Source organism: Danio aesculapii, chromosome 2, assembly GCF_903798145.1.
Source record: "Danio aesculapii chromosome 2, fDanAes4.1, whole genome shotgun sequence".
NCBI lineage: Eukaryota > Metazoa > Chordata > Actinopteri > Cypriniformes > Danionidae > Danio > Danio aesculapii.
In genome coordinates, this window is record NC_079436.1 from 45,627,467 (window position 1) to 45,655,410 (window position 27,944).

Genomic DNA, 27,944 nt, shown 5'->3' on the forward strand with positions numbered 1-27,944 from the left:
TCAATCTCCGGGTCTGAATGCAGACACAGTGGTTAGCAGCGCAGCAGGTCTCTTGGCCTATCTATTTCAACCATTAGCCCTGCCAGTAATCCGGAGGATTTTAAACATAGGCGAACACAGCAGCACGAACATAGGCGACGTGTCTAAATGGGTACGAACTCAACTAATAAGAGCACTCAAACTTGTCAAACTAACTGGGAAATAGGGGTCAAACATGCCTGGGCACAGTTCAGATAGCCTAGTGTGAGTACACCCTCAGTCTTTGAAGTCATTTTGGAGACAAAGCTTGAATTTACATTTGTCTGGCATGTTATATTAGGTAGTACAGCTTAACAAACGTAGGGACTGCCACTAGCTCCGTTTCCATCCACCTATTTTTATGAGCATTTTGGTTAAGCGGATTATAAAAAAATAAATAAATGGTTGACGGAAACGACAAGATGCGCATCAATTTTGAAAATGTGCATAAAAACATTTGCTCATAACTGAGTAGGATAAACTTTTTATTCAATAAGAAAAGATGCGCATAAACTACAATGGAAACACGTTTACCGAACAAATTCCAGTATGCGCATCAAAAAAGGTCATGTGATTTTGTTATAAGAGATCATGTGATGATAAAAATGTGTGTGAATGGACAAACCAGCAGGCAGAGCACATTGTAAAACATCTAAAATGCTGTTTTGGTCATTCTAAAACGCCTTAACCATTTTAGTGTTATTATATTATTAATTACCTCCAGAATTGTCAAGATTGTGCTTCGCGTCTAACACCTTTAAACACCACCACACGTTCATTGTGTGTTGACATCGTATTCTGAGGCGCAAGTCATTTATTAAATAAGGAGAAGATTCACACAGTTTTTACTGTTGATATTTGGTGCCAGTTAATCAGGAAGTGACGATTTTGTTCTCTTTGACTTGTTGGATGGAAACGCTGCTTTATTCACACGTCTTTTATGTGATATTCCAGTTTTGTGCATTAAGTTAATTCGCATTTTTAGAAGTAAACATAGCTATTGACAAAGGGAGAAAATGATGCTGAAAATTGCCTAAACACAACAATAGGCAAAAGTGTGATTAAACAACATGAAAAAAATGGTATGGTATAGAAAAAAATTACATATTGATAAATGGAAACAAATATTTAAAGCAACAAAAAAAAAGTCCCTGATATCCCATAAATTGGCCCCCAAAAGAAGTCCTTGACTTTCAGTGTCTGGAATGAACATATTGATATTCCATGACTAATTTTTGGAAATAAGAAACATTTAAATGATCTGCTTGCCTGTGAAGAACATTCTGTTTACCTCTTGTCTAATAAATCAATTGAAAAACTAAATGCGAAATGTTTCTGTACAGGTTTTATTTCTATATAGTTGTAGTGAATCTTCCTAATGGACATTTTAAGTTTAACCACTTCTTTTATAAACTAAACGTGATAATACAAAAACAAAATACAAAAGTTATTTGTCACAACTACACATCTAATATTAACTGGAAGGCAACTACCAACAGTGAAAACGTTTAAATAAATACAAACAAACCTGCAGTTTCGTATCAAAAGATACATTAGTGTAAATTGCAGTAATTATAATCAAAGCAATTCATGCAGAGCTAAAACATTCTTTAAAATCATTACAAATGTACAAAGAGCTTAAATCCAATACAAAATTAAAAGTGTTATTTACATAAAAACCTCTCCCCCTCCCAGAGTTGATTAGTAATAGTGTACATAAAACGCCACTCATAACCATGTAGCAGACAGGACAGTTCAGACTAAGCGCATGTTACCTGATCTTCACTGTTTTACCAGAGTGAGGTCTGTAATGTGCATCAAAAAGAGCTAATTTCTTGATACGGAGCTCAGAAGAATAAGTGCATGCTTGATCAGCGGCAGGAGGGAAGCGTGACTCTCTGCTCATCCATCCTCTTAGCCTGTGAGCGCATGATGAGGCTGAAGAAGTCTTCATCTGGGACGGTGGGGCCACGGGTGGAGGGCGGAGGAGGGGCACACCTCTGATCATCAAGACGGGACCCCTGAGAGAGACCAGAAAAAAGTAGATAATGAGATAAATGGTGAACAAAATGACTTCTGACAGATAGTGAGTCCGCACTCAGGTTCGTTTGACGTCAGAGTATGGTACGTTTAACTAGTGTGAAGCTAGAGTTTTGGGTAAACCAACCTTTAATCAGTGATTGTTTGTCTATACTTATTTCTTCTCCTTTTGTTTGGTTCCACGTGTTTATTCACGTGTCTTACCTGACACTTGACGAGCATGTCAAAGAACTGGTCGTCGGGTTCGGTGGCGTCTGTGCTGGCCATGACCTGGCTGAGGATCATCTGTCGGTCGCTGGTGCTGCTGTGTTCAGTCAGGGTGCGCAGGCCGGGCAGACTGTTCCCTGTTCCTGCCCTCTGCTCATCCAGCCTCCTGCTCTGAGCACTCGCCAGCAGTCTGAGAAACGGCTCCTGACCTGGGCTTGCAGCCGACTCGGAGAATGCTAGGTAGACAACAAAGGCATTTAAGTTAATTTAAAAAGCCACTTGATTGTTGAATTGAAGAAAATACTGCGCAAGTAGGGAGGCTAACATTTCCTGATGGTTCTGGGTGGGGTGGTGGGTGGAGAAGTGCTGATAAAGTTGACAGAGAGGTGGCTCTTGCTATCCTGTATGGCACAGCGCTGATCATCCATCCGGTTGCTCTGAAATCTACTAAGCAAGTCAAAGAAGCCCTCGTCTCCTAACATGTCTGTACTTCCATGCTGAGGGCAAAAAAATTCAAAGGGTAAAGAAAAATACTACGCATAAACACAACATTTATAGTGCATAATTCATACAGAAATAACACTGATACACAAGATTATTATGCTGAAAATATAATGGTGTTTCTAAAACTAGTTGGATTTTACAAAATAGGACTGGAGAATGAAGACTTTGAAGCTCAAAGTAACTTCGCTATTTTACATTTATGTGGGGGTCTGTGCACAGTGGGCATGATTTTGTCAATCAAACAATTTGCACATACTGTACACGTACTGCCCAATTTTTGTAATATCAGGGTATATGCAGGAATCCTAAAGGTAATTTCAATACCTTATTAAGACTTTTTAATGTGGTTTGGAAATTAATTAAGATCATGCAGTCCCCATGTGATGTTGATTTGTTTGGATTAATTTGAACTCAATTTGAACTTAAATCGTGCTCGACAAGATCAGGAATTCCAACTAATGAAGTAAATGTACTTCATTATTATTATTTATTTGTACTTTATTATGATGTACTTTATCTTTGTACATTGTGTGTGGTTTTATTACTTTGCTTTGAGGAGCTTCCCGTGTGTTGCTGGTATCCTGCAGGATTTTACTGGAGCTGCTCTGCAGTTTGTGCTTCTTTCCTCGGAAACGATTCACGAAAGACAGCTTTGAGGATGACTTGGCCAGCGAGGATTTGGACTGCTTGAAGAGGATGTCACTGGTCCACTTCTGACCCTGCAGAACAGACATATTATGTTTTACAATTCCTAATGCACAAAGAACATTAATGTCTTTTTCTTCTTTTGAAATAATGATGACTATCAATACAGCTTCTGAATAAATACAGATAAATATATTACGCATTTAAGAGTAGAAGACAGATTGGATCTCAACATTAAGCTAAACTCACATTGGCGTTGATCTTGTCAGGAGTGAGTTTCAGCAGCTCAAGGTTTTCCATACTGTGTCGTCGGCTCATCCTGGGTCTGGCTCCTAAAAAACCCCAACAAACTCTGCTTAAAACTGATCAATCAGACGGTTGAAGATAAAGGCTTACCCAGTGAGATTTGCTGACAGATACATGCACTGCTGATAGAAAGATTTACTGTGTTTGACTGCGTTTACTCTGTTCTTCACTATACAAATTTCATTAAGCTGCAGTCACACTGGACTTTTCTCCCCATAGACTTCCATTTATACGCACGCGAATGCGTCAGACCGGAAATGCGAGGTAGTGCGTCAAGATTAGCAGTTCACTATGTTGCAAAGGTTAAGCTTGGTGAACTCTTACCTGTGAAATCGTATCACATGATTGTTTGAGACCAATCGAGAATCAAAACATGACCTCTCTGGACAGAAATTTAAAATATGGAGCAATCACTTGCTTTTTAAAATATGTAATCATCTTGTTTAATCCCGCCCCTTTTGGCAGCACAGAATTACAAAATTACAGAATTTCGCAAACTCAAACTCTGGTGTGACTGCAGCTAAAGTGTATACATACAGTGCTCAGCATAATTGAGTACACCCCATTTTGAAGATGAACATTTGTATCGATTTCTCAGTGAATATAGGCAATGTATTTTGGTGCATTTAAACAAAACAGATTTATTAACTGGATATATTTATTAAAATAATATTTTAGCCACAGAACATCCTTAGAAACAGAAAGATAATACATTCAAGTAAAATATTGGGAAAAAAAATAGCAAACTATAAAATTTTAAACATTTTGTTTCTCTTGAATTTTTCTCTTTTTTACATTTTTGTATTTAATATTTTTCCCTTACATATAAATTTGGGTGTACTAATTTTGGACCATTATCATAACTTATTTTTTTAGATTAGCTCCAGATTTGGCTTCAGTACTTCCTAATCTAATGTTTATGGACAAATATAATATTGTAAAGCTTCCTTTAGAAAATATAAATTTAAATGAGAGATTTGTGAGAGGTGTTTTCATATATGCCAAGAACTGTAAATGTTAGAAAGTAAGAAGTGATTGAGCCATTTGCACAAATGTTTTTACTAAACTCTAACACCAGTGAACATACACCACAAACAGGTGAAGTCTAGTACTTCTGACTAAAATATACATTTTGCTACAAAATTTGATGTTAGAAAATTTATTCAATATAGAGTCATACAAACTAACTTTTTCATATATAAATTTTCATGATCTAATAACTGTAAAGTGAAAAAAAAAACCTGAACTATGTATGTAGTCATCAAAATCGTGAAATTTAACTTCTGCTTTTAAAAGCATTACTTTTGTTTTAACATTGCCTTATTAAAATATTACAATATTGCAATAGAGATGCATAGAATATATTTATATTTATATATTGCCATGTTTACAAAGAAGAGAATTTGTCCCATTTTATATTAGGTGGCCATAATTACTAAGTACTTACAACAAAAAAGTGTACTAATTGTATTTAAATTTTATTGCACAACACTTAGTGTTATCGAGGTGGGATATAGGTAAGGTTGGGGCCAGATTTAGCGGTATGGGTAGGATTAACACTGTGTCTTAACACTATGCGACGCAACAAGATACTAGTGCCAAGAAATTTGGCTGTCTGCACCAAAAGTGACACGACATGATAGAAACATTAAAACACCAGCCACTGCACTCCCTACGAATTGGTAAAGGCTTTTAATCTAATTAAAATATATTAAACCTCTTTAACATTATTAATACGCTAAGTGACTGATGTTGTTGGTTTTAAAGTCACAGTTCTGACTTTCCGTTTCAAACCTTCTGCTAGTTTTTTTTTTCTAAGATCTGAGGAAAACTATCTGCTGCTGCTTTAAGTAGTATGGCAATAGAGGTCATGTAAAATGGTATTTAAACTCACATTGGGAGCATTTAATACTGAATAAAGCACATAATCTGTACCTGAGGTGATCACCAACATAGTATATGCTGTTGTTCTGCTGCAAAACAGACGGTTAGGAAAAAAAAAAAAAAAACACTCCATGGTTTCGCTACATGTGGAGAGCGTCACATCACCTTCCCACGTTTGTCCAATTTATGTGACATCACCCGGACGGAGGAGCTTGGCAAGACACGCCCCAGCCCGAACCAATTGCGTGGATCGAGGAAAATAAATATATAATTGTTTTTTTTGGAGTCAAACACTTTGGACAAAGCTTGAACAAAATTTAAGACCTTGTAAAAACACGATTAAAACTTTTTAATACCTTTTAAGGGTCTTAATTTCTCATAATTGATTGAATAACTTTTAATACTTTTTAAGACCCCGCTGACACCCTGTAGTAACTTAAGGCTGTTTAATATAAAGTGGCACCAAAAAAGTCTAATAAAGTGGCACCGAAAAAAGTCTAAGACAACTTCTGGAGTGAATGCAGTACCGTGCAGGTTGTAGTCGATCTCTTTATTCTCCGACAGAACTGAATTGTTTGTGCTGTAACTGATGCCGAGCACCATCTGAAGATCTGAGACGTTCATGCGAGCAGTCAACTCACCGCTGCGATCTCCAGTCTGCATAATAAAACACAATAAGAGCATTTCTACTCAACACATTCACTTTGTCTGCTTATAGATCATTTACAAAATTCCTAATCTTACTCAACTAGTGGGTTCTTAGCTACACATACCTCTTTTGAGATTTCCAAGTGTTTCTCTGCAAAGTGCATGGCTTGGTCATGATTCCCTAATGCTGAATGTGCATTCCCTAAACTCCAGCAGGCCCTTCCTTCACCGATTCTGCAGGAAACACATTCTCCATAATTATTATGAATACCATCACACTTCATTTTCATTATCTGCAATCAACACTTAGGTATTCTACAAATATGAGCGTTTGAAAGCACCTGTCGTTGAGGTCCTGAGCGATGATGAGATGTTTGAGGTGGTAGTCTATGGCTCTCTCGAAGTCCTGCATTAGTGTGTATGTGTTACCCAGACTGTAGCAGGCCTGAGCCTCCACCGCCAAATCCTTCAGCTGCCGTGCTATCTGTAGAGCTCTCCTGCACTCACAACACAATCACTGTCAGACATGAAAACACAACACTGGGCTTCTGGAGGAAATAATGCAGCTCAAATCCTTGATTTAATGACATTGCATAAAATATGTCTTTAAAATGTGCTTGTGTATTGTAATCAGTAAAACATCTATCTAGAAGTGAAATAATGGATTTTATTCATACAAGTTAAATCTATTACTACAAAAGATAAATAAATAATTAGGAGACTACTTGAAAAGTCTATGTACTATGTATGGTTTTGAATAAAACTTCATTTACTCCATGGATCCTTTTCAAATTTCTGGGTTTTTCAGTAGCGGAATTTGTCATAGATGGGTAAACTTAGAGCGCAGTGAATGGGAGAGTACAACAAATACATATTTTTACTAGGGTTGGTTGATGTCAACTAATTTGGTACGATGTCTAGGATGTATTGTCATCATTTGCAGGAGTGAATTAATTATTTAGAAATAATTAATTAATTAATAACTAATTAACTATTTGTGGCCTACTGTTTCAACTAGCTGACCCGCATGGTCTTTGCTTTACCCATAACCAAATAAATAAAGAGAAGTTACACACAAATTATGACATCAATCACTTTTTCCGCGGGACTCTGGCATAAATAGGCAGAGGGATCTGTGTCTGTTATAATGGCGTCGACAAACTTGGTTGGTAAAAATGTGCACAACCAACAGCAACCCACCAACATTATCTGAGGTTTTCACTAAAATTACTAAATACAAGCATGAAAGATTGAAGCAGTGTACTGACAGTGTGACACATTACCTGATAGATTCAAAAGACAGAAGAGTTGTTAGATAAAAACAAGATTGATTAAATATCACGTCTAACAACTATAGTGAGACGCGATCCACCACTACATCCTTGATAAACTGTCTGATGTGGACTGCTCTCTGAGGTTTTGTGCTCAAAGCACCCGCTGACTGCCTGGAGCTCAGATGTGCGCATATGCAGTGCATACCAGAGTGTGTGTGTGTGGTCACATGATGTGATTTTTTCAGCAGTAAAGTGTGGACTGAGATCTTTTCAGAAATGCTAGATGTGGATCATTTTTAATCTAAAATGCCATTTTAAAGCTAAGATGTATTAGTGTAAACGTGGCCATGTGTATTTTTCACAAGCGGGTTGCTGCTGCGAAGGGGGCGGAGGATCGCGATGTCTATCGGCGAAGGACGATGACACTGTCTATGGACCCAACACTAATTTTTGCAATCGTATTTGCTGAAATAATAAAAGAAACACTCCACAATGGTGTTATCAAGACTTTTAGAAAAGGGGAAAAACATTGTGTGAGACCGATAACGGCAGCCAGAAGAGTGAACAACAACAAATTTACTGTCCTGCCCCACTGCGTCATAACAGTCTTGTGAAAAGAGTGCATGGAAAAAAGACTACTCAGCATAAATTTTTTTATTTTCCTTAAAGAGCCCCTATTATACGTGAAATAGGGTCATATTTTGGTGATAAGGGTCTAATTATCCCAGCTACTCCCATATGAATCGTTCAGCGATTAATTTGTTCTAAAACCCCTCCTTAGCGCGAAGCTAATCTGCGCTGATTGGACCAATGACAGTATGTTGCGATTGGTCGACACTTCAGCGCGAGACAGAGTGCAATGCCCAGCAGCTAATCAACAACATGAAAGTAGTCACAGTGCATACACACTTCAAAGTGTAAACTGTGGATTTTGGCTGCCAGTGGGTGAATGTAAATACAGATGATGGACTGTAAAATACAGACGACTAATTATTTCATTGAGCAAAAACTCCAAGAACTGGGGAGGAGATCGACACGAGTCTCCTAGCCGTCACACTCTACCTGCTCTTTACACACACACTTTTTTGCAAGCTAGAGTAAACGAGGCAACAATTTTAATCACACGTACTTACACTTGTAAAATGAAGGAAGAAACTGATACATGATGCAGATGCACTGATCCATGTTTTGACATAGTTCCTTACATCTATAGTCTTTTCTGATCCTTCCTTTAACAAACGGCCAAAGAATTCTTCTTTGTAAGCATGTAGTTTCCAGAAGCACTCGAACGGCACAAGACTGGGCTATAATGCTGAGGTATTTTTGCAAAAATAAACCTCAACCACTGACTCTCCAGTTTTATCTTTGGGTAGAGACTTTCAGTAATATCCAGCTGAGCACAGCGTGACTTCATTCAACCAGCGTCTGCGTGTCTAGCCTTTTTTTCTGTGTTAGTGGGCGGGGCCACAGGTTTCAAATCTCCCGGGTTTGCGCGCGCAACTATTGGGTGTAGCCGCATCATTGCGAAACACCTAATGACTCGTTATCAAGACGACTCGTTTGAAGCACTATGAGTCGACACTTTTATAGATGAATGAACAGTTTTAAACACTGTACACTTACAGATTTAAGCCTTAGCTGGATATTTCACTTCACTTAGAGCTGTGTTACACACTACATGGAAGGTCATTTTCAAAAACCCATAATATGGGCTCTTTAACTCTTCTTATGTTAAAACATCGGTGTTGGTTGTTTAAAAATAAATCTAAACATTTCTGAATTTTTTTTTACATGTCCAAAATAATAGCATTTTTATTTAACATTTGGAAGAAATGTTAAACCAAAAATTACATTTTAATCAAACCCATAGCAACAAAATGTAAATCCATTGAAAGAGAATTTAAGTGGTCTTTTCATTTTTTCCCATAGCTTTAGATACTAAATGTGTTCAAAAATGTTCTTAGTGTTTTCTTTGTGTAACAGAATGGCCCAGAGAAAAGTAAGAGGTTACATTAAAAAACAAAAAATATACATTTTATTTTTTAAATCAAAATACCAATTAAGACCTAAAAAGATTAAGCACAATGTGCAACTTTAACTATGAACAGGTTAGTAAAACTATCATTTTCAAATGCTTTACTTTCTTACAAGTAAGTGGCAAAAAAAAATGGAAATCATAAAATAACTTATCAACACCGGATAATAAGTGTTTTTACATCATAGCTTTTAAAGTTTAATTACAGCATTAGAATGTGGCAATTCCTGTTTTTGTTTTCTGCTCACAATTAAAACCTAATAAAAATGATAATAAATCCTGGCATCATAGTTATTATCTTATTATCATAATTTGGCTACCCATGTCCTTATGATATTTTCTTTTGTGTTAATCGGAATAAAGAAACCCAACAGGTTTGGAACCAGCAGGCGATGAGTAAATGATGACCGTTTTCAAATTTGGGTGAACTATCCTTATTAAGACTCTATTATCCCATTTACAATGTTCAATGACTTTCATGGCCTTTAATCAAACTGAATTTTAAAACGGTTAAGTACATCCCAAAACCCAAAACAAATCCTAAATCAAACCGCAACCTGAAAGTGTAACATACATAGCCCTCACCTGTAATGTTCTGCAGCCCTTTCAAACTCCCCAAGAAATATGCAGGCATTTCCCAGGTTGCAGTAGGCTCTTCTCTCTGCAGACCGGTCACCGAACTCTTTAGCGATGAGCAGACGCTGGAAGACCAATATTTCACACACAATGCAGGGTGAGAGGTTTTGCATAGCTATTCTGCCCAACTACACTATCAACATAAAGTAGTGATGATAGATGAGGAGCCTGCTAACTCGAAACATCACATGCTATGCAATCATGTTTAAACTAGTTATTGCGTTTCAAATTTTTAATACTAGAAAGGTTTTTCTTTCTCACACTTGACGCGCACGCTGGTTGCCAGATTGACAACACCAACAGGATGGTGTTTACCTGATGATCGAGCCTGATGTAAGCTGCTTTTTTTTTAAGTACAACTTACATTTAAAGAGAGGAACTAATTCCAATAGCCATTTATTAGCACTGTTAAGCCATATACCATAATAAAAGTTGCATGAAGTGAATTTCATTTAACCATGTATTTCCAACTCAAACAAAATATTGAGTAGAGGGTGGAGCTTTGTTTTGCGCATCATTCTTGCAAATTAACGTTAAGAGATTGTATTAATACGCAGTTGCTATGGAAGCCCTCAAGTTAATGTCAACAGAAGGACCGCCAGGCAAAATGCAAAAGGAAATGCTCAATTTCATTGAAGATTACCAAAACAAACATTTTTCTTTCTTTCAGTGGATTAACTTGCATGGATTAATTATTCACTTTAATAGGCAGCACGCCTAAACAGAGTGCGAGAACAGGAGACTGAGCTTAATGACTAATAGCCTGCAAGATGAATTCAGCACAGGAGGACTTGGTGCCAAAAAAAAAAAAAAAAATCAACAACTGTGGCGTGGGATTACTTTGGGAACAGGCAGGCTGAAGTATCACAGAACCAGGTAATTTGTAAGTCAAAAGTGTGAGCGCGTCATTCATTCAGCAATTTCGACGCACTATGCGCTCGTGCTCCTTTGTCGTTGCTCAGTGACCATTAACCATTTTCTCAGAAAATAACAAGCTAACAAAACATTGCTGCAGATCTGATACAAGTTTTATTTATGAAGAAAAAAAAATAGCACTGGGTGTTTAAGTGTCCTGTCTTTGGTCTACTCCTGTCTTTGGTCTACTCCTGTCTTTGGTCTACTCCTGTCTTTGGTCTACTCCTGTCTTTGGTCTACTCCTGTCTTTGGTCTACTCCTGTCTTTGGTCTACTCCGGCCTTTGGTCTACTCCGGCCTTTGGTCTACTCCGGCCTTTGGTCTACTCCAATCTGTGTATTCCACACAAAGTATAAAGCTGACCGGTCAGCTCCTTTTACGTGACTTACGGTATGGCATTCTGAATGGCCTATTTCACAGCAGCGTTACAAAGAGGTCTCTGATCTATATGCGTGGCAAAAAAGTCTGTGGACACATAGTAAACTACACGCAACTACTACTTTTTTCCCCAGGGTTTTCACCTTTAATGGATAGGACAGTAGAGATTGTTGATAGAAAAGTGTGAGGAGCAGAGAGAGGGGTAGGATCGACACAGGACTACGAGGTGGGAATCGAACTCGGGTTGCCATGAGCATCGGAGTGCATGTTTCGACGCACTATCCACTACACCACTGGCGCTGACCGCAACTACTTTTGATATGTGGCCAAGCAGAACATCGGAGCCTTACTTGAGTTTGACCACGCGCATGCATGCACACAGTAGTCTATTTATTTGTTTTGCCATGGGTCTGTTCTAGAAACAATTTGTTACACCTTTACATGGTGATTTTTATGTTTTATGCCTTATGTCTGTTATAGAGACATGTTACAAGTCTTTGATAAAGATGTTATTACTTTCCTTTGGAAATATGTTTAAGATTCACACTGTAAAACGTCTGGGGGTGTCTAAATCGTGATTAAAATCAAAATCGCAATATTATTCAAGAAAATCGTGATAGGTTTCTTTTGCTCATATCGCACAGCCCTATTATGGACCCAGAAACTGTTCACTTTAGACTTACCAAATGGATTATTGTCAACTACCATAGTCAAATAATGACCCCAAACCCCTCACCTGTTCATGAGAGGCAACGGCTTCCCTGAAGCTTCCTAGCAGGTAGTAGGTATTCCCCAGATTTCCATAAGTCCTCCCCTGTGCAGCTCTGTCTCCAAGCTCCTTCACGATACACAAGTTCGCCCTGAGCAATTGGAGAAAGAACAGAGGATGTAAAATCTCTGTATCATACATGCACTCCATGCCCAGTCATGTGACATGTTGTTTGGACTCACTCATAATACTCAGCGGCTCTTCTAAGTGCTGTCATGACCTCCTCAGGAAAGTCTCCAGGTTCTGCTCCACTCCAGCAGACACTCTTCCCCTTGGCGTGGTACACGTTTCCAAAATTGTAAAGTGCTCTGGCCTGCCCAACCTTTAGAAATAAAATACAACAACAAATTAAATAAAACAAAGAAACAAACTAACAACTACAAATAAGTCAACCTGGCATGTGAATTCTTGATAACCAGTTGATTTCTATAGTATTTTATTCATACTGTGAAAGCTGATGGCCATTTTGCCAACTCTTTAAAGAATTGCAGGTTTACCTCAATTCTAAACTGATTTTATTATGGTGGCTTGAAAAGCCAGCATACTGTTATCTATCTTAAACTTATTCTTCTTCTTCTTCTTCTTCTTCTTCTTCTTATTCTTCTGAGACTAATTTCTAAGTGTATCTCCTCCTAGGCCTTTCAAGCTACATACTTCAAACTTTCGTCAAACCTTCAAACTGGTCTGACTCGGGTTGCTATATCTTTTCTAACTGATCCGACCTTGGGTTTTCCGAAAAACGACCCAGAAAAATCCCAAAAGTCCCATTGACTTAACATTGGGTCAAACTTTGTGAGCTCATAACTCTGCATCAGACTGTCCTACAGACTTCTAACTGGACTCATTTAACTCAGTCTAGCCAGCAGCCAATAACTGATGACTTTTTAACTTACTAGCCACTCCCTAGCAACCACTTACAGCACCCTAGCAACTGTCCCATAGACTTCCATTGTAAAAGACTCCCATTTACTTAACATTGGATCAACCTTTGTGAGCTCATAACTCTGCATCAGACTGTCCTACAGACTAGAGTCTGGCCTCATTCAACTCAGTCTAGCCAGCAGCCAATCACTGATTACCTTTAAACTTACTAGCCACTCCCTAGCAACCAATTTCAGCACCCTAGCAACTGTCCCAGAGACTGTGACTAGCTATTCTAACACACGCTAACAGTTTTAACATCCTACTGACATGCTAATCTTGCTAGAAAGGTGCTAGCAACACGATAGTGACATGCTAGTCATGCTAGTAACATGCTAATTCATGCTAGAATCATGCTAACAACATGCTAATTCATGCTAGAAACAAGCTGACTCATGCTAGAATCATGCTAGTAACATGCTAGTTACATGCTAATTAATGCTAGAATCATGCTAGTTACATGCTAATTCATGCTAGAAACATGCTAATTCATGCAAGAATCATGCTAACAACATGCTAATTCATGCTATAAACATGCTAATAACATGCTAATTCATGCTAGAAACATGCTAGTAACATGCTAGAATCATGCTAGTAACATGCTAATTCATGCTAGAATCATGCTAATAACATGCTAATTCATGCTAGAATCATGCTAGTAACATGCTAATTCATGCTAGAATCATGCTAGTAACATGCTAATTCATGCTAGAAACATGCTAGTAACATGCTAATTCATGCTAGAATCATGCTAGTAACATGCTAATTCATGCTAGAAACATGCTAGTAACATGCTAATTCATGCTAGAAACATGCTAGTAACATGCTAATCCATGCTAGAATCATGCTAGTAACATGCTAATTCATGCTAGAATCATGCTAGTAAAATGCTAATTCATGCTAGAATCATGCTAGTAACATGCTAATTCATGCTAGAATCATGCTAGTAACATGCTAATTCATGCTAGAAACATGCTAGTAACATGCTAATTCATGCTAGAATCATGCTAGTAACATGCTAATTCATGCTAGAATCATGCTAATAACATGCTAATTCATGCTAGAAACATGCTAATTCATGCTAGAATCATGCTAATAACATGCTAATTCATGCTAGAAACATGCTAGTAACATGCTAATTAATGCTAGAAACATGCTAGTAACATGCTAATTCATGCTAGAATCATGCTAGTAACATGCTAATTCATGCTAGAAACATGCTAGTAACATGCTAATTCATGCTAGAATCATGCTAGTAACATGCTAATTCATGCTAGAATCATGCTAATAACATGCTAATTCATGCTAGAAACATGCTAGTAACATGGTAATTCATGCTAGAATCATGCTAGTTACATGCTAATCCATGCTAGAATCATGCTAGTAACATGCTAATTCATGCTAGAATCATGCTAGTAACATGCTAATTCATGCTAAAATCATGCTAGTAACATGCTAATTCATGCTAGAATCATGCTAATAACATGCTAATTCATGCTAGAATCATGCTAGTAACATGCTAATTCATGCTAGAATCATGCTAGTAACATGCTAATTCATGCTAGAAACATGCTAATTCATGCTAGAATCATGCTAGTAACATGCTAATTCATGCTAGAATCATGCTAATAACATGCTAATTCATGCTAGAAACATGCTAATTCATGCTAGAATCATGCTAATAACATGCTAAATCATGCTAGAAACATGCTAGTAACATGCCAATTCGTGCTAGAAACATGCTAGTAACATGCTAATTCATGCTAGAATCATGCTAGTAACATGCTAATTCATGCTAGAATCATGCTAGTAACATGCTAATTCATGCTAGAATCATGCTAATAACATGCTAATTCATGCTAGAAACATGCTAATTCATGCTAGAATCATGCTAATAACATGCTATTAACATGCTAATTCATGCTAGAAACATGCTAGTAACATGCTAATTCATGCTAGAATCATGCTAGTAACATGCTAATTCATGCTAGAAACATGCTAGTAACATGCTAACTCATGCTAGAAACATGCTAGTAACATGCTAATTCATGCTAATTCATGCTAGAAACATGCTAGTAACATGCTAGTTCATGCTAGAATCATGCTAGTTACATGCTAATTTATGTTAGAATCATGCTAGTTACTTGCTAATTCATGCTAGTAACATGCTAATTCAGACTCGGCTTTTCAAGCCACCATAAAGTTTGTCCTCAAACTTTAATATCTAGTTATTCTTCTTCTTCTTCTTCTTCTTCTTCTTCTTCTTCTTATTCTTCTGAGACTAATTTCTAAGTGTATCTCCTCCTAGGCCTTTCAAGCTACATACTTCAAACTTTCGTCAAACCTTCGAACTGGTCTGACTCGGGTTGCTATATCTTTTCTAACTGATCCGACCTTGGGTTTTCCGAAAAAACGACCCAGAAAAATCCCAAAAGTCCCATTGACTTAACATTGGGTCAAACTTTGTGAGCTCATAACTCTGCATCAGACTGTCCTACAGACTTCTAACTGGACTCATTTAACTCAGTCTAGCCAGCAGCCAATAACTGATGACTTTTTAACTTACTAGCCACTCCCTAGCAACCACTTACAGCACCCTAGCAACTGTCCCATAGACTTCCATTGTAAAAGACTCCCATTTACTTAACATTGGATCAAACTTTGTGAGCTCATAACTCTGCATCAGACTGTCCTACAGACTAGAGTCTGGCCTCATTCAACTCAGTCTAGCCAGCAGCCAATCACTGATTACCTTTAAACTTACTTGCCACTCCCTAGCAACCAATTTCAGCACCCTAGCAACTGTCCCAGAGACTGTGACTAGCTATTCTAACACACGCTAACAGTTTTAACATCCTACTGACATGCTAATCTTGCTAAAAAGGTGCTAGCAACACGATAGTGACATGCTAGTCATGCTAGTAACATGCTAATTCATGCTAGAATCATGCCAACAACATGCTAATTCATGCTAGAAACAAGCTGATTCATGCTAGAATCATGCTAGTAACATGCTAGTTACATGCTAATAAATGCTAGAATCATGCTAGTTACATGCTAATTCATGCTAGAAACATGCTAATTCATGCTAGAATCATGCTAACAATATGCTAATTCATGCTAGAAACATGCTAGTAACATGCTAGAATCATGCTAGTAACATGCTAATTCATGCTAGAAACATGCTAGTAACATGCTAATTCATGTTAGAATCATGCTAGTAACATGCTAATCCATGCTAGAATCATGCTAGTAACATGCTAATTCATGCTAGACTCATGCTAGTAACATGCTAATTCATGCTAGAATCATGCTAGTAACATGCTAATTCATGCTAGAATCATGCTAGTAACATGCTAATTCATGCTAGAATCATGCTAGTAACATGCTAATTCATGCTAGAAACATGCTAGTAACATGCTAATTCATGCTAGAAACATGCTAGAAACATGCTAATTCATGCTAGAATCATGCTAATAACATGCTAATTCATGCTAGAAACATGCTAATTCATGCTAATAACATGTTAATTCATGCTAGAGACATGCTAGTAACATGCTAATTCATGCTAGAGACATGCTAGTAACATGCTAATTCATGCTAGAATCATGCTAGTAACATGCTAATTCATGCTAGAAACATGCTAGTAACATGCTAATTCATGCTAGAATCATGCTAGTAACATGCTAATTCATGCTAGAATCATGCTAATAACATGCTAATTTATGCTAGAATCATGCTAGTAACATGCTAATTCATGCTAGAATCATGCTAGTAACATGCTAATTCATGCTAGAAACATGCTAGTAACATGCTAATTCATGCTAGAATCATGCTAGTAACATGCTAATTCATGCTAGAATCATGCTAATAACATGCTAATTCATGCTAGTAACATGCTAATTCATGCTAGAATCATGCTAATAACATGCTAATTCATGCTAATAACATGCTAATTCATGCTATAAACATGCTAATTCATGCTAGAAACATGCTAGTAACATGCTAATTAATGCTAGAATCATGCTAATTCATGCTAGAAACATGCTAATTCATGCTAGAATCATGCTAGTTACATGCTAATTCATGCTAGAATCATGCTAGTAACATGCTAATTCATGCTAGAAACATGCTAGTAACATGCTAGTAACATGCTAGAATCATGCTAGAAACATGCTAATTCATGCTAACAACATGCTAATTCATGCTAGAAACATGCTAGTAACATGCTAATTCATGCTAGAATCATGCTAGTTACATGCTAATTCCTGCTAGAATCATGCTAATAACATGCTAATTCATGCTAGAATCATGCTAGTAACATGCTAATTCATGTTATAATCATGCCAGTAACATGTTAATTCATGCTAGAATCATGCTAATGACATGCTAATTCATGCTAGAACTATGCTAGAAACATGCTAATTCATGCTAGAATCATGCTAATAACATGCTAATTCATGCTAGAACTATGCTAGAAACATGCTAATTCATGCTAGAATCATGCTAACAACATGCTAATACATGCTAATCCATGCTATAATCATGCTAGTTACATGCAAATTCATGCTAGGATCATGCTAATTCATCCTAGAATCATGCTAGTTACATGCTAATTCATGCTAGAATCATGCTAATTCATGCTAGAATCATGCTAGTTTACACTTTAAAACGACGTCAAACTTTTAGACTCGGCTTTTCAAGCCACCATAAAGTTTGTCCTCAAACTTTAATATCTAGTTATATAATTGTGACCGATTTTATCATTTTTTTGAGGTAATTTAAGGTTTTTTTCCCATGTATTGTGAGTTTGCCTTGCAATCAGGGGCAGACTTAGTGATTTGGGGGCCCTAAGCAATTCCAGGTATATTTTACATAAAAGTATATTTGATATATTTTAATATCTAAAGGAACCTTCCTAATATATCTAATATCTAATCTACCTAATGTCAAATTAAAAACAATAATTTGACAAATAAAAAAACAAGTTCACAAACTATGTACATCAGGGGTGCCCAAAATCGGTCCTGGAGGGCCGGTGTCCTGCAGATTTTAGCTCCAACTTGTCTCAACACACCTACACAGATGTTTCTAGAAAGCCAAGTAAGAGCTTGATTAGCTAGACCAGGTGTGCCTGATTGGGGTTGGAACTAAACTTTGCAGGACACCGGCCCTCCAGGACTGAGTTTGGGCACCCCGATGTACAGTTAATTAGCCATTTTTGAAATTAGATTTTAATAGTAATAATAAAAAAAAAAAAAAACATTTAAACAAATTTAATTCACAGTCCATAAAACTAATCTTTTCACCATTTTTCATTTGAATTGAGTAATTGCTATTTGTGAATCAGAGGCCGTTAAAATCTTAACGGTTATGAACAGATTTTACAACATATGATAGAAAACGTATAAAAGAGCTATATGATTAATATAGGCTTCTTGGAATTGGTCGGGGACCCCTAATTCCCTGGGGCCCTAAGCCGCTGCTTACCTCGCTTATTGGTTAAGTCCACAATTTGGTTAAGCTCGCAATTTCAAGTTATAAAGCTTGCAAAATTGCAGTTTCAAAATCAAGACTCTTTTCATCAGAATTTCAGCTTAAATCTCCCAGCTGTTTTTTTCCTTTGAATTTTGAAATAATATCCCAGCAAGTGTTTTTTTTTTCCAGTAAGTGCAATTTTCCCTCAATTAAATCTAATAAGGAAACTTGCGAAACAAACTTGCAAGGAAAAAAAATTCCTAAGTGTGAGGTCATAACACCCTAGTTTTCTTTAGAAACAAGCTTACACAGCATCTCACAAAACTTGTCATCAAGCTCATAGAAAATCTCTTTGTGTTTTGATAATTTACTACTACATTTTGTTGAGTAAATAAAGACCAGTTAAATCTGTGATGACATTGATGCAACTGTAAGAACATTAGGCTGGAAGTGCATCCGCTGCGTAAAACGTGCTGGATAAATTGGCAGTTCATTCCGCTGTGGCGACCCCGGATTAATAAAGAGACTAAGCCGAAAAGAAAATGAATGAATTAATTAATACAACATTCACTAGATCCTGTCTGCATTATACATTTAGACACTATAACTCCTTTGATTTGTTTGTCAGTGTGCAAATCAAATTTTCCAGCCAATTGTAAGAGCTTTCTATGGTGGCACTAATATTATTGTCAGATCAGAATGAAGCACTAGTGTTTTAGCATTTTTCTATTTTGTAAGCGTCTCTGGATGAAAGCAAAAATGAATAATGCTAAATGAATAAATGTACTGTGTTCTGTTATGGTAATGTCTATTGTGTACATTAATCAGATCGCTCACCTTGTCGCCCAGTTCCCTGGCAATATCTAAATGTCTCTGGCAGCAGACAATCGCTTCATCAAAGCGTCCCAAAACCTTTAATGTGTTCCCCAGGTTTCCGCTGGCTTTGGCCTCACCAAGCCGATCCCCAGTGGTCCTGAGAGTATGAATTATATACAAATGTTATAAAATATTATCCAATTGAAGCTAGATAATATATATCATTTGTTGGGAATTATTTGAGTGTAAAATTATTATCATATTTGATAATTAAAACAATGAAATGCAACAAATATTGTAACAATTATAATTTATTTTCCTGAGGATTATTTGATTAATGCAACATTAAACACAACAGCATACGGTTACGTTAAAAACCTCTTGTACCACTTAAGATGTGTAAAATGTTATTTTAAGTACATCTTTACCAACACCAACCTGACTGTTAACCAATAGTCCCGGTTTTTCTTTTGAATTCCTAAAATCTAAATTTGCTAAAAAATTCAAAGTTAGCATGCTCATACCTAGTGAGTGTAAGATCATGGTGGTGGAACTCCAGAGCTTTGCTGTAGTCGTGCAGATGGAAGTAGGCATTACCCAGCTGACTGTAGACGGCACTTAGAACCTGGAGGTCTTCTGTGCCAACCTGTATGGCAGCCTCGAAGTATGAAACACCTGCGCTGTAATCTCCCACCTTACACAGACGCTCCCCCTCCAGAGCCAGGTCCAAACAGGATGCCTCCATCCTGCAGAGGGCAGCAAAAATATTAACTCTGAATAGTTGACAACGTTAAAGTTTTTAATCTCTGCATTAACATTACTGGAAATAAAATGGGATGGCAGAGTTATGACATTAGAAAGCAAACTAAAAACACACATACAGTACAAAGAATCCATGCACCATTTTACACCATTTAAGTTACTCAAAATTAGGGAAAACTGACCTGAAATGAGCCTACATGATGGAATACACCCTTTTTTGGACATTTTAAAAAGTGCAGAAATTGGAATGAAAAGTAAATTCTACTTATTTTCAATTATATTCTTTAAATTTCTAATTACTTTTGTCCAAATGTAAACTAAAAAAATAAATAAATACAATAAGTCTGAAAAAATTTTGTATGCTTATGGGATACATAATAAAAATCAAAGAACAAGATTTTGTTTTGAGTTTTCCATGCTTTTATATTTAATTAGTACCACTGGTGTTATGGTATATACCAGTGTTTCTCAACCACGTTCCTGGAGTATCACCAGAACTGCATATTTTCCATGTCTTCTTCATCAAACACACCTAATTAAGATCAGCAGCTCATTGGCACAGACTGAAAGTCATGTAATAGGTGTGACTGACAAAAACGACATCCAAAACATGCAGTGTTGGTGGCGTTACACAATGTTACACATATATAAATGCATGGATTATCATTATAGTGATTAAAAGGAAGCATAAATGTCTGAAAAACATTTTGAAAAGGTATTAAACATCAAATGTTAAATAGGAGAAAATTCCTTCAACATTCGACTTGATACTGCATAACACAACGCTTGCAAAAATCCAAGCACGATTTCACACTAGATTAATCCTACGCTTAATAATTGTAACTAGTCCATTAGACTTAACAGAGGCCTACCTGGTGCCTTCCCGCCTCACACAATCAAAGAAAACTGGACATGTGAAAGGCATCTAAAACTGCTTTGTTGCCTCCTTAAAAAGTCCTCAGACAGGGCTGTAATCTCCAAAACTAACCGTCCCAAACACACAAACATCGCCGCTAAAGCTGCCAATCAGCAAAACTCTTCATCAGGAATTACAGCACCACAAACTTCAATGATTTTAAAAAGAACATTCAACACGGCGGCTGTCCATGACACAACGTCACACTGGACGTCTTCGAGGGCAGAGGTTGATGATGGCTTTGGGGAAAAGTGTTGCGCTCAGCACTTGCACAGCTAATCTGATTGTGTTTCTGCTTTCCACTCATCTGTGATTAGCGCACACATAGACAGGGACACAATGGAGATAAGATTCGTTTCTGATGTCATGAAACTCTTCACCGCAGAGCTCATTTCATCATGTAACAGATTCAGAGTAGCTTTTATCTTAAACATTAAAAACAATGGAATCCATTTTCATTGAAGCAGTAGCTGTAGTTATATACGTTATGATAAATTGGTATCAGGTAATTAAAGCAAATTAGGATGACTGTGAAAATCTTATGGCATTTTAGGGGTTTGGTAGGTGTACATAACTAAAATTATGTATCCATATGTTTATCTGGTTCATTTATATGTTTTCGCCTCAAGCAAAAACATGACTGTCAAACTATTTTACCATGATTTCCAGAAGACTCACTCCAAAATATAATACACTGCAAGTTTAGTTTATATACCAAGACTCATTTGATGACATATCAATGTTTTAACAAGTGTCTTTTTCACGCAAGTATATGTTGAATAACGATGGAACATTACTTCACTCATATTTTGACCTTTTTCCCCTACATATGTTATTTAAAACATTAAATTACACAATTAATTTGCCTTTAACATGATAGAGAAGTTTGTTTGCTTCAAGCACTGTGGCAATATAGATTTTTGTAGTATACTTAAAAAACAAATCACAGGATGGAAGCTAGGGCTGCACAATATATCGTTGTATAACTTTGTGCAATGTGCAAATCAGCAATAGTCACATCTAGGGCTGTGCGATTAATCGAAATCGAATTGCAATTTGAAATTTTGCGTTTAGTTAAACCGCAAGAGGCTGCAATCTAAAATATATACAGTCGAAGTCAAATTGATTAAACCCCTTTGATTTCTTTTCTTTTCACAATATTTCCTAAATTATGTTTAACAGGGCAAGGACATTTTCACAGTATGTCTGATAATATTTTTTATTCAAGACAAAGTCTTATTTGTTTTATTTCAGTTAGAATAAAAGTTTAAAAAACACCATTTAAGATCAAAATTGTTAGCCCCTTTAAGCTATATTTTTTCGATAGTCTACAGAACAAACCATCAATATATAAAAACTTGTAATTACCCTAACCTGTCTAGTTAACCTAATTAACCTAGTTAAGCCTTTAAATGTCACTTTAAGCTGTATAGAAGTGTCTTGAAAAATATCTAGTCAAATATTATTTACTGTCATCATGGCAAAGATAAATCAGTTATTAGAAATTAGTTATTAAAATATTATGTTTAGAAATGTGATAAAAAAAAAATCTGACTTCTAATTCTGACTTCAACTGTACAAAAATAATGAATAACATATAATGGTGTCGTGAGGCATCGAAGACATAGTATCGGTTGTCGTGAACTATGCCACATTAAACGAGAGGAAACGATTGAATCTTGTGTCACGACATCCATCTGTAGTTTACGACTCCCCCTGACACCCTACGTCAAGGAAATAGTGCCGAAATGGTGTGATCAGCATGTTCTGCCCAATCAGAACTGCGCAACTGAACTACACCAAAAAAAATAAATAAATAAAAAAATAAAATAAAATAACATAAAAAAACGGAAAGTGCTGACAAGTGGGATTATGGCGTCTGCTGCCTCGGAAGCATTAATAGATTAATTAATCTAATAGAAAAACAGCATATTTAATATGGGAATACTTTGGTTTCAAAGTCACAGACATTGAACCAAAACCGGTCGCTTTTAAGAGCTGTCGCAAAATTGTTGTCACAGCTTACAGATTATTGAGCTGAAGCTTGAATTAAATCGTAAATGAAATCGCAGTATCTGGAAGAAAAAAAAATAAAAATAAAAAATAATAATAATAAATAAATAAATAAACGCAACTAGATATTTTCCCCAAATTGCACAGCCCTTGTCACGTCGCAGGATTTCAAGAGATTTCAAGTTAATTTAAACCATTTGGACACAAGAGATTATAACGTGTTCCGCTTTAACAATTAAATTAGGTTAATATGTTTATAAATAGAAGAAAAAGTCTAAAAATTATATAACATTGAAGAAAAATATATAAATTATATATTTATAAAAAGACCACCCTGTTATTTTACATTTGATTAGTTTAGTTGATCTTTGTTCTATTGTTTTTATCTGTGCTTTATATGATATTTATATCCTTTATATGAAAAAATTTATATGAAATTTATGTGCTTTATATGAAAAAAATAAAATAAAATAAAAATAAATAATAATCTCAATGTCAGTTTTTTCTGACCTGAACTCAAACTGACTTTATTGCTATACAAGTTAGAAATAAAGTAAAAAAATTCATAAGCTAAACAGATCATAGGCAATCTTCATAAGATTCACAGCATTAATAAACATCGAGTAAACTGACACACACCTGCTACTCTCACAAACACAATCTAATGCCACATTTAACCACCTAAAAAAGGTTTCAGAACTGATAAAAACACAACATTTGTGTTTATTCTACTGCTAGATTTTGCTCACGATTTCATTCAAATTTAATTAAACCTGGTAGAAAAATCAACCTATTACAAACGATAAGCAGATTCATTTACAAACCCAATTCTCTCCTTATTTTTAGTTATTAAATCAGAGGATATAAAGGTTTATATTGTGTTAAACTATCTCTGTGCCAGATAAAAACAACATGAATAATTGACATGCATACAATTCTCTTCCGTTTTTTGGTATATTCACCGATGTTTTATTACAGGACTACCTCAAAACACCTTAAAAAGTGCATTACGCTAATAGAAAACAAATCAAGTGTTGCGTGCCTACCTGTAGTGGACAAACGTTCGGTTCTCATTCTGCATGCTAACCACTGCACTGCTCGCAGCCATTGAAGAGCATTATGAAGAGCTGATCCGAGCCAAGTCCAGAAAGTAATCCATCAGAAAAAAGTTGTAAGTCCCAGAGAGAAAAAAAAATAAAAATATCGAAAGTTTTTGCACTTCCAAAGTGGTTTTCTGGTGGTGGAATCCAGTGCGCTACAGAGGAGTTTCTCTCAGCTAATATTAACCACAGCAGTGGGTCTGGAAAGTGTGTGTTTGTGTGTGTTGTGCGTTTTGTCCAGGATACTCTTCCGGAGCTCTCTGTGAAGAGAACACAAGATGCCGAGTGTGAAGCCTCATTCTGAGCGTAATGCCATGGCAACACCCATTGAACGGCAGACACATGCATGGGAGGCAGATATTAAGAGTGTGTATGTGTGTGTGTTTGCTGGTGTAAGGGAAAGTTAAATCAAAGGGCCCAACAAGAACCAAGGAAGCAAGTGGGATCAGCCCATAAACACAGTTGATTATCTGCAATGCATGTCAAAGCATGAAAGAAAACGCAATCAAGCTGATGACAAGAAGTTTTGTTCACCCTTCTCTTAAAGCCCCAAAGATGCAGAAGAATCATAACAAGGACTTAAAAAACAAGATAATTTCACAATGTAATGATGACTGTCAGTCACTTTCAAACATATCGCACCCTTGGGACATTTGGAAAGCTGATTTGTCATTGCAGAGCTAATCCAGAAATAAGATAATCAGCTTGGGGAACCATGAAGCCATGTTCGATGAACCATTTACTCTACACCTCTGTAACGGTTTATAGAAAGACACAGTATTTGTATTATTTGGAATACTGTTTCAGTGTTGTTGCGGTCTCTCTTCATTTTTTGTGCATAGTATAAGTAATAAAAAATTTGGTATGAAATGAAAGCAGCAACATATTTTTTATTCCGTATTCACATCTGAGAGTACTACTTGGTCTTATCACCTGGTTGTTGAGTGGTTTGTGAGATGAGGCCTTTGAATTTAAAATTAAACGCAAGCTTGCAGTTGACAGTGAAAGAAGTTTGGAATACATCAACAGAAAGACATCTTTAATTTTGACCAAAAGATGGAGATATGATATTTGACAATGACAAGAAGAATATGCATTTACAAAATAAATTCTTTAGCTCAGATTAAAACATATTTTAATACAATATATAACTTTACCTGCAATTAATCAAAATTCAGTTTCGATTTCGGCTTCCAACAATAACATATTTTTTTAAATAACGTTTTAAATAATCATGATTACTATTATGACCCATAAAATCAAAATAATGATTTTTCCCATAATCAAGCAGCCCTAACTTTACCTATACATAACATTGAATTTCTGATGAAACTAATTGAGGACAAAAGTAGGTCAGGAATAGTCAGGCTCCAATAGTAAAATGTTAATTTTCTTTATTGGAAAAATGATTTTTTTTAAGTCATAACCTATAATCCATTAAAGTCAAAACTGCTGTTAGCTACTTGGTTGTTTATTGCTTATGGTATATAGTAAAATAATCAGGTTTGTTGACAATCATGAAGAGAAACTACATTAACCATGAATCTACAAAAAATATCGAATGGTTTAAGAACAAATATTTAGCTCCAGTCTAATTCTGTGAGGTATTGTGAATGATGACTGTCAGTCTTGCGTCTTAAAAATTTAAATATTACATTTGTTAAAAATCAATAAAAGCATTTGTTAATACATTTACATTTAATAATTCTTTGCTAATGTCCTTGTCATTGTATGCTTCATGGGATTGTAGTTCTTCCTAATTAAAAGCCTTTAGGTACAGCATAGTCTAATTTTCTAATACTAGATTTTCTTCAAAACAAAGTTTTAGCTGATTGGTTTGGTTGATATCTTAAAATTTACAAAAAAAAAAAAAGTAACAAATACTTTTGGAAATCCCTGAAATCACCAAGACCACTGAAAATATAAAAGGATGCTGTTGCATCATTTAAATCAGGGATCCCCAAACTTTTTCGCATGAAAGGCCAAATATCACTGAGAGCTAAATATACCAAACTATATTACATTAAATATGCCATGGGTAATTTCCTAATTTACATCATAATATTTCAAAATAAATAGAAAACATTATTTAAAATTGTATTAACTAAATGCAGTATTACTTTTTAAATGATAACTTATTGCAATAAAAACATAAACAAATCACATTTATAACACAGCGGAGTTCAATGCTGAATACACTAGCCATTGATTTGCTCACCAAAGTCTCAGCATTGTAGGATGACAGTATGCACATTTAAACTAAATCTGATTTACACAACTTAAATTGAAACATTTAATTGCAGTTAACTTTAAACAATAAATCAAACAAACATTTTGCATTAAATTTGAATGGAGAATCTCAAAACCATCCCCATCATTCTCCCTCTCTTCTCAGATGGGACGGCGGTCCAAATAAAAGGTTACCATGAGCCAACTTTGGCCCAAGGGCCTTAGTATGGGCAGCTGATTTAAATCAACCAGACAAATTATATGATAAACAACAATGGTCCCTACAATAGAACGTCAGTTACAAAACTTGTTTGTCATGATTCTGAGGGAAAAGAAACATCTGTTTGGCTCTCAGTGCATCTCAGAGCTTTAGCTTGACAAGATGAGACATGAATAGAGTTTAACAAGAAGACATACACAAGCTGTATCTTCCATGACACACAGGAAGTGAATGACTTCATCAAAAATAATACATGACTGTGACTTGACAGCAGTTCTCAGCTGCTTACCCTTTAAGACCCCTTATACACAGAAGTATTGCAAGCTCTTAGTAATAAATGTTTGCCAAATTCAACAGTTTTGAGCCAAGAAGACATGTGTGTTAGTCACAGACGAATTCGAGTAAGAATGCTGCTATTGACGAATGTTTACAAGCAAAAATGGTACTGTATGTAAACACAAGACCTAAATTTCTGGAAAAACTACTGTAACGTTAAGCCAAAGTGACCGAGCCAAACCTCATTCACAAAACGACGAACACCCATGTTTCGCTCCCAAAGCAAACAGTAAAAGAAAGCCCTGGATTAAGCAATAACAATGTGTATACAGTTCATAAAGAATGTATAATGACATGAAAACACCAACCTCAAAGTGCGTAACACTGACTTCAGTAACGTACAAACCTAAACCAAACGACAGAGGAAAAGTAGTTAACGCTACAAATGTTACAATAGTGCTGTTGGCATAATTCAAAAGTATCAGTTGTTAGATTTTAAACTAACAAGTTACAACGTTAAAACAACACGGTATATTATTCTAATATTAATTATATCATAACAATGATTATCCGTGCTCGCTCAACTTAAAATGCCTCTATTTTATGAGTTGATATGACGTTAATCACTTTGCTATGTTAACGGACGTTACGGGCCAAACTCCAGTCATACTTAAACTCCTTCGACTCCCCGCGGATCCTTCTCTCGGTTTCGTCGCTTACATCCAACCGAGTCAAAAACACAAATCAATTACATCCAAGCATGTCGTAAAAGCGAATGAAATCGACGAGTTTGCTTTGAAATAAATACGATTTGACTCATCGAAGCGGTTAAGGAGCCAAAACCTATTTTACAGTCTATGGTCAAAACTTTACACAAACCCGGACAAAGGGGGCGTGTTGAGGCGTGACTGTGAGTCGACTGACCAATCAGAGCACATGATTCAAACGTGGCCAC

General features: G+C 36.2%; 1 protein-coding gene across 4 annotated transcripts; it reads right to left on the reverse strand.

The window, feature by feature from the left end:
- Positions 1-486: 486 nt before the first annotated feature.
- gpsm2 (G protein signaling modulator 2) lies at positions 487-27,870 on the reverse strand. 4 transcript variants are annotated; one of them, XM_056480846.1, is made up of 16 exons: positions 27,660-27,870; positions 27,358-27,395; positions 24,211-24,524; positions 19,998-20,219; positions 19,495-19,630; positions 12,441-12,580; positions 12,226-12,349; positions 10,147-10,262; positions 6,594-6,749; positions 6,378-6,486; positions 6,132-6,261; positions 3,664-3,746; positions 3,315-3,488; positions 2,591-2,762; positions 2,263-2,501; positions 487-2,039 (listed from the first exon to the last, which is right to left on the reverse strand). In XM_056480846.1, the coding sequence occupies exons 3-16, from the start codon at positions 24,270-24,272 to the stop codon at positions 1,890-1,892; spliced, it is 2,013 nt and encodes a 670-aa protein (XP_056336821.1). In that variant the 5' UTR covers positions 24,273-24,524; positions 27,358-27,395; positions 27,660-27,870; the 3' UTR covers positions 487-1,889. The 4 variants fall into 4 exon arrangements, with proteins under 4 accessions (XP_056336821.1, XP_056336829.1, XP_056336837.1 ...); XM_056480854.1 differs by having other exon boundaries at positions 27,617-27,870; XM_056480862.1 differs by lacking the exon at positions 24,211-24,524.
- Positions 27,871-27,944: the final 74 nt, after the last annotated feature.